The following is a 13,573-nucleotide window of genomic DNA, read 5'->3' as shown; positions in this document are numbered from 1 at the left end:
TCTGCAACATTACATTTACAGCATAAAATTTTTCCATCACAGGCGTATGAGTATATTTGACATTTAATGGTTTAATGATATGATTATGGTTACTCGTTAAGCCTGACAACCATTGCATACACATGGCCTCAGTTTCCACATGAATAAACTAAATGCACTGCTCAATACATATGATTTGCACATTCTAAATATCTTAAAAACACTCTTTTATTACAAGGAATAATATTACTAAATATTTTTCAAAGAAATTGCCACATTAAAATATGTTAGAACCCAAAGGCTTTTTCCTCAGCTGATTGCTAGCCAGCAAGGCACTATTGTGGATAGGGCTGATATTCAAATGCTATTAGAATAAACTCTATTAGAATTCAATGTACTTTGCCTCCAAAGCAAAAGACAGGACATATCCAGCCGTCACAATGAGTCAAAACTAGGTTATGCTACAAATCTCTGAAGAGCCGTTATCAACAATATAGATGGCCTAAACACAATGAACAGAAAAGACTTGATTTGACAAGGTTCTTATATTTATTTTATACTTAATCTAAACATCCATTTGAATATGTCGTTTGCAAATATCTGTGGTACTGCAAAGAGGCAAGAGAATCCGCATCGAAATTGACGTCAAAAAGATTTGGTGTCGCATAAACAAACATCTCAGAGAAACAGCCCCTGGTATAACATAGAACAGTTTAGCTACAGACAACAACATGAAATTGTTAACTTCAGATGCAATGGCATTGATATTTATCAAACGCTATGAAGACTGCGAAACGTTAATTCAAACAGGTGTCATTTTAGGATCTCGGAGACCAAGAACCTGCAGTTTAGTTCTAGTTTTACCACATTCAGTTTTGGCAGCACGGTTACAGACTGGACTCGGGCCGGGATATTAGAGACACCCTGTATTAATAGTGAGCCGCAAAGTGCTCATTTTAAGATACTGTGTGATATTTATGTTCTCTCCTGGCTGACCCTTTTCTAAAGAGTACATCACAGAAGAACTATTGTGTGTCGAAAAAGAAATCAAAACACATATAAAGGAAAATAAGTTAACAGGTTGACAAGAATAGAAATTTACAGTATATACAATCAGGTACGATGAAAATATATCAACGTTTTAGTATTCTAAAGGTTCCATGTTGCCTGCTCAAGAACTATAGACCGTCAAATCAAAGTTGCAGCAACAAAAAAAAAAAAAGTAAGAGAAAAAGATGCATCTGCAAAATAATCGAAATCTAATAAGGCGTTCCTCATAAAACCCCAGCTGTTAAAGCAGAGCAGAACCGAAGAGCAGCCGTCTTGAAAAGATAATATATCAACAGCACTAAACATGACAGGCACCCATACTTCACCTTCCAAATGAAACGAAATAAATAAAAATATATTCATATATGTGTGTGTATATATGCTTACAAAATGAAACACTGAAAATCATAATTTCTCAAAATTAGAGCCGCCACACCGAAGGCAACATTCTGCTTTCGCCAACATTTTATAGGAATCTTTTTTTGTCTTTGTAGAATAATTCTGTACACTATATACTGTACCAGTAAACAAAATGTAAAAGTTTGTTTTTAAATATTTTTTACTTTTTTTTTTTAATGTATACTCAGTGTATCGAAAAAAAGTGTTGCAGGCACTTAAAGTCCATCTCCGACGTGTTGGTGTTTTTACAGTGGAGCGCCGACGCGGGGAAAAGGGCTTGTTTGGTTATTCCTGGATTGTGTTGGATTCTGCTGAGAGCCGTCGCACCGGTCTCAGCCGAGGATGTCCAAGTAGACAGGCGTGGCTTTTCCCAGAGCATAAAGAACTTTCTGAATGTCTTTGATGTTCAGTCGTTGTTGCGGCTCTCTTTGCCAGCAGCCTAACATGAGGTCGTACACTTCCTTAGGACACAGGCGAGGCCTGTCTAGAACCCGACCTTGAGTAATGCATTCAATGACCTGCAAAAAAAAAAAAAGAAAGAGCAAATGTATGAAATTGATTTAGAGGTAGTATGTTTAATTTTTAATGCTATTTCAGTCAAATATAAATAACGTTGCACTTTGTGACTCTGTTTGTTTGAGCTTCCTGACCAATCTGATACAGAAACGTTGGTTGAAATAACGGTGAGATTTTAACTCTGTTTGTCCCGTTCCCATAATTCACTCATAACAAACTCCCATTTGATCAGTATAAGCATTCTAATCTAAAATATTACACATCAAAAATAAACAGCATAAAGTTATTCTGTTATAGTTATTTCTAATCTTTTATTATTTCTAATACAACTTTCTAATGGTGGTGTATTGTTTCAAATTATTTTTAATTGGACTGAACTCTTATTAAAAATTTAATTAAAATATAAAATAAAAAAATAAGAGGTATACAAATGGTTAAGATGTAATTACTTTATATTGAAATATATTTAAAACTAATTTATTAAAACAAATTGTCACCACACACATATGTAGAGAGACTTATGTGTAAATTTAATCGAAATTGAGATTTATACATCATCTGAAATCTAAATAAATATGCCTTCCATTGATGTGTGGTTTATTACGATCGAACAATATTTGGCCGAGATACAACTATTTGAAAATCTGGAATCTGAGGGTGCAAAATAAATAAATAAAAATGCTGAGAATTTCTCCAAATGGATTCTTAGCAATGCATATTACTAATCATCAAAAATTAAGTTTTGATATATTTAAGGTAGGTAATTTACTAAATATTTTCATGGAACATGATCTTTATTAATAACCTAATGATTTTTTGGCATAAAAGAAAAAAAAATATATTTTGACCCATACATTTTTATTTATTTTTTTGTTTTTTGGCTATTGCTAAAAATATACCCCAGCAACTAAGTTTGGTTTTGTGGTCCAGGGTCACATATGAGCTTGTCATAATGCAAAATGGAACTGACAGATCCACAAAAAGGGAATATACAACTCCCTTTGCACTTTTTCTTTTCATTTTATTTTTAAATATACAATTGAATCTTTGGACCTTTTCTTCCTTTTATTTAATGCTCATGTCAGTGCACATATGATGCCTTAAAATACAGTCCAGTAAACTGAACACAAGTTTTTCCAACCGAACTGTGTGTGTGGCGAGATGTGAGCTGCTAACCTGATCTCTGACAGCATGACACCCCGCCTGTAGAGATCACACTCACTTTCTAAAAATGTCATATTCACACTGACGTTCTAACAATGGCTCCATCTCTTTTTGCGAACATTTACCTCATTATTAGATAACTGATACCATGGCTGTTTCCCATAGGTGAAGATCTCCCACATAATGACTCCGAAGCTCCATACATCGCTCTCTGTGGAGAACTTCCTGTACATGATGCTCTCCGGAGGCATCCAGCGTATGGGCAGCATGGTGTAACCTCCCACCTAGAAGACAGATTAACCATCAGGCATTGCTCACAAAGCATATTACGCAGTATGGATGACATTTCCCTTTCTTTGTAAACAAGCAAACAGCTTAGTCTACTGATTTGAATTGAAAATATGCATACAATGCAACAGTTCTTACATGACACCAGCACAGAGGCTGTCACAGCTTACTTTTCTTCTTTAATTTTTTTAATGCAGTACTTAATTTTAATTCAAAAAATATTTATCCATGTATTAAGTTGGGTTTTTGCAGGCCATGATAAACTGATACACTTTCTGCAGACGTTGTGAATTGCGTTATCAATGTGCTCTGGTAGAGATCATGTGCTTAACTGTTTTTAGAGGCTGACTTTGAAGAAAAAACAGCATTGCAAAACATTTTCTATAAAAAAAAAAAAAAAAAGTTTTTGAAGCTGAAATTAATTACAAAAATTGAACTGTAATGAAAGTGCTTTTTGGTGTGTATGTGTGTGGCAGTTCAGTGAACTCTGCTGCCACTGCGTATGATACACAGACCCCAATGAGGATATGAAAGAGCTTGTACACCAGCAAGAATGAATAATGTAAATATAAACTACTGTATAAAAGAAAGAATTTAATACTTATATTCAAAGATGCAATGATGCATTCTTAATTCATGGATGCATTAAACTGATAAAAAATGACAGTAATGACTTTTAAATGGTTAGAGATAAAAATGTATTTCAAATAAATGTTCTTAATCTTTCTATTCATCAAGTATCTTGTAAAACATTTATCGATGTTACCACAAAAATATTAAGTAGCAGCTATTTTTAACATTGAAATATTTATTTTAACACCTAATCAGCGTATTAGAATGATTTCTAAAGGATCATGTGACACGGAAGTCTGGAGTTATTATGCTAATTTATCTTTTAATTTAATATTTAAATATTAATATAGAAAACAGTTAAAGTTGTAATAATTCTGAACTTCACAATATTACAGTTTTTACTTTATTTTTGATCAAACCAATGCAGCCTTCATGAACATAGGAGACTTTTTTTTTTCAAAACTATCAAAAAAATGACCAACCCCAAACTCTTGAATGGTTGAGTATTTACACTAGAGCTGTCTAATAATAATTAAAATTAAAAAATTAGTGGCACATTTTTTTCTAATTAATCAAGATTGATCACATACAATATATTTATATTTTCATAGTTTTACATTGAATCCCCAAATTAATGCAGAAATAACATGATGTTGTATTTTAAATAAGTTTGATGACATCTTTTAACTACGTTGCATATTATTCATGAAGACCATTATCACTGATACCAGTATTGCTATTGATACTAACTGCATTTCCCCTCAGTTCAAGCCATTAATTATAACCATTCAACATTTATCAAGCCAAAGAATGCCAGGTAATTTTACCTTTTGGCATTTAATTTTACCTATTGTACCAAATGGCACTTTGAGAGAAGAAGCAGTGCTTCAAACCATAAAAATATAACCAGTAAATATTTATCACTCAAAGTGTTTAAAGCCCTAAAATTGTATATATATAGTTGTATATTTAGAGCTTTCCAACTACATTTACTTCAGCCATAGTTGACAGATCATGAAAGCAGCCAATAGAAAGTTGTTCTTCACAGCACGTGTGTGTATCGTAATGGGATTCTTCTATAATATAAATTATAAGAACAGAATTCTTATAAGGACAGTACATAACACATTGATGATCCTGACCCACTCTGTAAAATGCTTTGAGTGTGAGAATTGACTAAACAATAATTTGTTAATTGTGCATGCACTCAGTTTCGATTAAAACGGCTTATTCTCAAATCTATTTCTTATACACATCAATTCCACTTCATTCATCATGCTGTGCCAGCATGAAATGTTCAAGAGACTACCGGGTATTGCTGGAGCCCTTCCAGCTCGGTGTGGAATTGTCTTTGTAATTACTATTCCCTGTGTTGTGTGCCGTTACATTGATCCTACTTCCGGCTGGGAGAGAGCAGACTAATGGAAGTCTACCTCCACGTAAGAAATTAGCCAATTTCCTGTGACTACTGTCTGCTGCATATAGTCAATATCTTATCGAAACCTTTTCAGGCTGTGTTCTTTAAATGAGTTTGTGTTTATTGGTATTTTAGCTGCTCCTATTGCAAGTGATAGTTGGGAGAAGATACCCATTCTGACACAACACTGACATGTCTGTGACATATTTATAACATTTAGTATATACTGTATGAAAGAGTCGATTAGATTACGATTATCACTTTCAGTATCCGAAAGTCTACAGACAGTCATAGTTATGGTTTTTCTTTTTTCCTCAGCATTACTTCTGTTTGATTATTACTGGTGACAACATAGTCAGTGGCGGGTTTAATAGGCTGCATTCACGCTAATGCACAAGTCTATTTCGACATACAGTATCAGCTGTTTTTTCCTGTTCTGTCAATTTCATGTCATAAAAGTATTTGGAGATGCAAGTGCTTCAGGATGAAGAAACACAAAGTGCACATGAAAGTCTGTCAGTATGTGAGTTTCGTGCATCTTATATTTACTGCATTCCAAGCGGCATCAATGAAAGCAAATCTAAAGTACAAAACTGAAATAACGGCGGGTGGAAGCACACACTATCAAGCAATGCACACATATCTCACATCCTGTGCAATGAAGCCCACCACGATTGTCTCTAGTGCATATGCACCACATGCAGGAAAAAACAAGCTCAGAATAGATTCTGAAATATTTAGAATTGTTTCAGAACTGCTGAAGAGAGGATCGCGATGCATCACAGAATCTATTTTTTTCTCCTGCCATAGTAACTACACAGTTATTACACAGTAATCATTGCCCTGCGTCTCATGTAAACTCTAATATGTTCTCTTTTAAGTATAGAAGGCTGCAACATCTTTAATTGAGTATCCTAGTGAGAGATGTAGTGAAATAAAAAGCATGAGATATGCTTCTCATATCTGCAGTACCCCTGCTGTGAAACCATCTCATTTGTGATATTAGATTTTTTGTTGTTGTTGTTTTTGCATGAAACAAAATCTAAATGTATTAGATGAATATGTGTTTTACTAAAAAATACACCTGAAAGCGTAGATAACTTAAAACATCAATATGTTCTGCCAACTTTTGTAATCAGTATGTTTTATCTATAGTATAAAGCTTTTAAGTAAGTGTCTTGCACAGTTGTTCCCCAGCATTGAATTGAGACTGACTAATTAACAAATCAAACATAAATTGAGGTAGCAAACAAGATGCCAAATAAGAAGAATTAAAATGCATCGAATTGTAAGGAATTCATATAACTCTATTTAAAACAATGTGAATTCTGTTTGAACAGTGACCTACAGCTTCAAATGGTATTAGAGTTACTGGATATATTCAAGTGAACTGCTAATTTAAATGAGTTGAGTAACAGTAATCTTAATAATGGACTTCCACGAGAGAGACACACACACACATCCTGTTCCTTAAATAATGTAAATTACTTTCAAATCCCTGATTAAGACGAGCAACTAAAATTGGTTAAACAGTCATTCAAACACTATCCACTGTATCACCTTGGGCTTTGTCGTTGAGACTGGAGCAATTAGCTTGACGGTTTGAAAATGGATAAGCCCATTAGGCAATAAAAGACTGAAAGTGGAATTTGATTAATCTTTTTCTGTTCTGTCAGTGTGGTGTGGGTTTTAGGAAGAAGGCAACATGTTTTTTTTTTTTCTGTATTTTGGTAGTTTGTAAACTGGATTACGGGTTAGTCTGTGGCTCGGTGGTAGAGGGCTAGATTGGATTATGGGTATGAAGAGCAAAGCAGCATGGTGGAGAATGGATTACAGCCCCACTAGAGCTACTCTCTGGGCATTTACTCTTTTTCAACAGGGGAAGCAGATCTATGCATCCATGACCGATAACAGATTTCGCCAAGCTTTTACAACACTTGGCTGAATCTCAAGTAAAAACGGACCTTTTGAGAGTTCAGAAAGAAAACCTTGTCAATGTGATGACATTTCATGTGTATTTACAGGGTGTTAAAAACCACAATGTTTTTATAGCACTTGTTTATAGCGTGTAATCGGCTATCGGTGGTGAAGAAAACCCAAGACGACATCTAAGACAATCCGCAGCGTGTTTGCAGGATCTAGGATCTGTGTTGTGACTTTCCCCTGAATCTGTTTTCTGTACAACCATCACTGCCTATAAACAGAGTTATCAAAGACATCTCATGCAAAAAGCTACTCGGCGGGCCATTGGGTGACAGGATGTCGATGTGCCACTTATAACATCTTGACGAAGGCGGTTGAATTGGTCACTGATGAAAGTACCTCAATCGCTCTTCCAGTCATGCTCCATTCCTGTGGCCAGACGCTCGAGCCCCAGAGGACAACAAACGTCAATATGACTCGCCATGTGTGGATTACGTGCTTGGCAGGATCCGCTATTTATAATCACTTGACACAGTGAACGTGTCCAATGCGGTAATAATTTCGTAATCTCTCTGCTTTGTCAATATTGCAGACTGCGCGTAAGTGTGTGTATGTGTGGCTGATAAAGATGTTTCTGGCCTTTAGCTTATGACTGGCTTGAATACAAAAACCCTCCACAAACCAGTTTCTCAGTGGAATATTTTGGAGTCCTTGGCATTTAACTCGATCTAATATGTTACTGTTTTAGCACAAATAAAGGATAATATTTATGTATATATATATTTATTTTTAAATGTAAAATAACCACAGATTTAATGATGCGTCTTGGACATTTTGACCTAGAGAGGACTTTTCATTTTCAAAAATGTTGATAATTTTTGTACTTTTCCCCATCATGATGCACATGTGGTGTTCTTTTTAAAAAATGATTGGCCTGCGAAAAAAAAAAAAAAAAAAAAAAAAACCTTTAATCAGTTCTTTTTGGAATGGAGTGATCTGGGATTATACAGTTTTGAGTCTGTTTTGCCAAAGTTATATATAAATAATTATTTTTTCACCCAACAACTGGGGTGCATAAGCCTATGAGGCAATGAGGCCTGCAATCAATCAATTCCAAAAAGAAATGCATATCTGGGGCAATTGAAAGTAATCAAGTTGACAAAAAGATTAAATCCAATGTCATAATGTTGGCTACCACAGAAAATTATTGAATCTAATCCATTAACTGAAAAAAGTAAATATTATGGTATTAGTCTGGCATTTACAATGGAAGTAAACAGGGTTATGCAATAAATATTAAAATATATATAAAGAAATAAACATCCCGTTAACGTCAGACTGGTGTGATAAAATCACTTGCAATCCTTGCCTTTGCAAAGTTATACTACAGTTCAATAAATCTATTTGTGCCAGAATTTTTCCACCAGTTTTATCCACACAGTGAAAGTCAATAGGTTCCTTAATAAAATTGGACCCGAGTGACTTTCACTGTATGTACAAAAATACTTTCAAATATCATTAGGGTGAATAAAAAATGTATTTTCTTTCACTATAATGGACCCTTTTACTTCAGTTGAAAGTGCCTTACTTGATTGTAATTTTTCTTTTACTTAAAACCTTAAAGTTGAAAATAAAATATATATATTTTTAATAATTTACCCTTTTTTTTACCACAAAAAAATTTAGTTAATTAAACTTACTCTGTAGTAATCTGAGCTGTAGATGTCTCTGGACATCCCGAAGTCTCCGATTTTCACGAGCAGGCCGTTACCCACGAGGCAGTTGCGGGTGGCCAGGTCACGGTGCACGAAATGCTGCGAGGACAGGTAGACCATGCCTGCCGCTATCTGTGTAGCGATATGAAACATCTGCGAGAGACCAAGTTCCCCATTAGGCTGCATCGGTTGGCCGTCAACGAGGATCATGGCGTCTGGACCATGGGCTCTGAAACATGGGGAGAAAGGCGCATTGGTTACACTTGTTAGTCTTGGCAGTAATTGTCCTTCACTTCTAAGCTTTGTCCAGGTTTGCAATTACTTGCGTTTAGGATCTGAGCAGGGAAAATTGATTATGGATCAATGTGAAAGGGCACAGGGTCGAAGTGGTCAAACGCACTGCCTTATTGCCCCATAAAATAATTCCCCCCCTAATCCTTTAATCCTGTAAAGCTGTCTAATTTGAAGTGAGTAAGTCAAGGCAAAGAAAAATGTGCTTTAACTGCTTGGTGAAATAAAATCGCCAATTCAGTTAACTTTTTTCGATTATCTCTTCACTCTGGGAAAATGATTTTTGTCCGATTGTGGCAGCATTTGCATAAGGTAGGTATTCAATAGGGCTTGACTGTAATGTGTGCATCTCTTCTGGTCAGTGCCTCTTCAGCAGCGTGCTCTTGTATGTTGAAGAGCTAAAAATCAGAGAGCTAACAATCCCAGCGGCATTGCTGCTTTAGATTGCAACAGGCTGGATCCAGAAAAACGAACTAAAACAAAACAACAACAACAAAAACAACAACAAAAACATTCCTTTTCTTTAATCTGAACAGAGATCAGTTTCCATAGAAATGTGAACCCTACCAAATATGCACAGCAGTCTCCCTACATTCCAAGAAAAACTTATTGTTGTATTTTAAAAGTGTGCACTGTGCAGTAAACGTAAAATATATTACAGTTTATATGTACACCACCGTTGTTTTAAGTTTTTAAGTTTTAAGGTCATGAAGGCTGCTTTTCTTTAATCAAAAATACAGTAAAAACAGCAATATTGTGAAATGTTATCATAATTCATAATAACTGTTTTTTGTTTAAATATATTTTAAAATGTAATTTATTCCTGTGATGCAAAGCTGAATTTTCAGCATCATTCCTCCAGTCTTCAGTGTCACATGATCCTCCAGAAATCAGTCTTATATGCTGATTTGCTGCTCAAGAATTATTACCAATGTTGTATATAGTTGTGCTGCTTAATATTATTGTGGAGGATTTAGGATTTATTTTAAATATAATTTTTGTCTTAACTGTCACTTTTGATTAATGCTTCCTTGTTAATAATAATATAATAAATCTAACTTAATAAAAATTATACTGACCCCAAGCTTTTGAACTAGTGTATAATGAACAACTTGCTTTGCTTTTATAATGTATCAATTTATGATTCAATATGATCTTTACCCAGTATGTACATTTTAACATTTTAAATATTTTTTGATTCTAATCAAAGTTTGCAAGACATGAATCAAACCAAACCACAAGTTGAGATTGAACTGTTTATGTTAACTGTTAACTGTTTAACTAAACATTGCTGAAGAGTATTTCTTAAAATATCTATAGATTAAATGATGGGGGGGGGGTCCTAACCATGGCTGCTGAAAAACTAAGCTTTACACTGTTGTGCACTCTTCTACAAATGATATATTCTGACCTGTCTAATATGATATAAATCATTTTGCCATCCATGAAAATCAACAAGACATGTATCATTGAAGCTTTTCTTAAAATAATTTTAGCTTTTTTTTTTCTTTCTTTTTTTTTTTTTTTTTTTTTGAAATGCAAGTCTGGCCATCTGCGGATGTGAAACAATTCTCTCACTAAACAAAAGAATAATTTATTATAATCACAAATCACTTTGCTCCCAGAAGACAATCATCTCACTCCAGTACTCTATCTGCCTTTATATTTTCACAGTTCTCCCCTGCAAATTATAATTCACATGGCCTCAATCCACCTTGGGACATGCATGCAGTGAAGTTCAATCACATGCTGCCATTTTGAAATAGAATCTTGTGTCTCAAAACAAGACATATCTAATACCTACATGGGCAGGTGTCTACATAACATTGAAACTGACATGACTTTTCATAGTTGGATTGATTTGAGGAGCAGTAACCTTATATGACTGATAGCTGAAATGATACAATTCTTCATATGCATATTTTAAATCATACTGTATAACTACTTCCGTAAATCTTTCAGTTACCTTTAATATCTGAATGACTTCTGCTAAACAGTGATGATATGAAATGGAGTACAAAAAAAAAAAAAAAAATCTTCAGAAGAGAACTCAATAATGTTTGAATTTGCTTATAGATCAAATTATCTGAGATATTATGCACAATTCTCCATGTTTCCATTTTTATTTATGCTAAAGGATTTTAAGAAAGACATATTTTAGACAAAGTTAATTCTATAATAACAATAACAGAGCTCAATTAAGTTTACTGTGCTACCTGTGAGCAATAAAATTTTCCTCTGGCTGGCTCTATCCAACATATTAAAAAATTTTCATTGCTTGTTGCAATGCATGATAACGTTACATCATTTATGAAGGAAATTGTATATTCCCCCCCCCCCCTTTTTTTTTTTTTTTTTTGCCAAAATAAGGTATCTTAGGTGTTAGAATAATTTCACTTACTGCAATTTCAGACAGCTTTTGCTTAGGGAGTTCATAACATACTGTAGTCCTATAATTCCAGCCCAGACATTTTTGCACACTTATATTGGAATACTGAACATTTGACTCAAACAGTCATCTAATTCCAGACACCTTATTATTAGAGTTGAGCTCTTATTTTCCATCAAAATGTTAAAATTTACAACAGACAAATGACAGACAGCAACTAAAGCATCAGATGTGCTGAATGAAAATGCAAATGCATTCTCTGCCATTAGGTGGCGCTTTTGCACAAGCAGAAATACAGTGTTAACCATGGTTGCTACTGTAAACAAATCAGCAATCGATTTTATAAGGCATTATATGGAGATAACATAAAAAAAGTCAACTAAATATTTCTGAAGAAAGTCAGTTCCCTTTCATTCATAATGTTTCCCCCTTTAAACCAGTAAAAACTCTCCAACACCTTGCTCCTTGCTTCCAAGCAGATATTTCTGAGCAGGCACTGAGTGACAAGAAGAAAACACATGTATGCAAGGTCTGATGCGAAATAAAATTGTTTTGTTGTCCGCTCCAGATATTCACTTTTCAAATATTTGATTATTTTTTTAAGGTTTAACATTAAAATTACTCACTTTCACCACTTTTCTCGCACATCCATATGAAGCATATGTGATGCAAACATCACAATGTATCAGTTTGTAAATCATGTGCTGTAGTAAAAGATTTTTGAGGTCATAACATAGTATCGTGCAGGAACTGCATGAAAGTTATTTAATAATCAATAATCTGCCCTTGTAATCATAATTTGTGTGATAAAGAATACAAGTTGTGGGTTTACTATCTCTAGTGTTCATTTCAGCAGGAAACAGCAGTGAGTGGTATTTATAGTTAAATTTTTAGAGGCACGTTTTTCCAAGGAGACTTTGCTATGTAAATCCCAATATAAAAATACCTCAGAAACTTATTGAGGTCTCCATGCTTCATGTACTCAAACACCATGATGAGAGGGTCGCCATCCACGCACACGCCGTAGAACGTCACGATGTGCTCGTGCTGGAGGTTGGTGAGGAGCTCGGCCTCCCTTTGAAAGTCTTTCCTGGCAGTCAGGGTCGGATCTTTGAGAGTCTGAGAAACAAAAAGCATGTTACTCTTAGGAGGTGTACAGATGAAAACAAATGCATGGCGGAGAGCGGGATGCCACGTCTTTACTGAAGTTGTCCTCTAGGCAAGGAGAAATGAGACGGAGGTTAAACTAATATGCCTAATTGCATTTCAGGACGTCTGCCATCAATTGAAAAGAGATGAAAACATACAACAAAAGGCCACAGCATGACTTGAAATGAACGAAAGTGCTTCAGTGACACGACTTGCATAAACTGTGTTCACTGAGGAGTTAAAATTAAACTATGAATACAAACAGTATACGTAATAAATACAAATGTAATGTCTCATTTTGTTGCACATTATTTGGGTTGTAATAAACCAGTCTAGCAGAGGTTGGATATTTCTGAATATTTGCAATATTTTCCAGTGGTGTTTGTAATTGTATTTCCTGACACAGCATAAAAAAAAAAAACACAACCATTTAATGTTCCCGGGAACTTTAAAGTGCTTCCTAGACTTTTCACTGTCCTGCTCCTTCCAATTAAATGATAACTTGACCTGAATGGCACATGATGCAATTTGATTTTAATTATAGAATTGCCCTGATCTCTCCGACACAAGCAGAGGGAGGCATCGAGAGAGAATGGTGTATATGACAGATGGTGGATCGCTCATTTTCGTCAGGGAAAGCGTTAGTGCCATGCCACTCAACACAGTCCTGACGTGCTGGCTTTCTGCTGCAGCATCCTGCAAGATATCCTCATGACACCA

General features: G+C 34.9%; 1 protein-coding gene across 1 annotated transcript in view; it reads right to left on the bottom strand.

The window, feature by feature from the left end:
• Nucleotides 1-505: 505 nt before the first annotated feature.
• LOC113051985 (NT-3 growth factor receptor) overlaps nt 506-13,573 on the bottom strand; it is a 93,545-nt gene continuing 80,477 nt past the window's right edge. The window contains exons 14-17 of the mRNA XM_026216196.1: nt 12,651-12,823; nt 9,010-9,253; nt 3,234-3,392; nt 506-1,946 (exon numbers count right to left, since the gene is read on the bottom strand). Coding sequence (XP_026071981.1) covers nt 1,761-1,946; nt 3,234-3,392; nt 9,010-9,253; nt 12,651-12,823 — 762 coding nt within the window. The 3' untranslated portion in view covers nt 506-1,760. The remainder of the gene's footprint in view (nt 1,947-3,233; nt 3,393-9,009; nt 9,254-12,650; nt 12,824-13,573) is intronic.

Source organism: Carassius auratus, chromosome 32 (assembly GCF_003368295.1).
Source record: "Carassius auratus strain Wakin chromosome 32, ASM336829v1, whole genome shotgun sequence".
NCBI lineage: Eukaryota > Metazoa > Chordata > Actinopteri > Cypriniformes > Cyprinidae > Carassius > Carassius auratus.
This window is presented reverse-complemented; position numbering and strand designations above follow the sequence as displayed.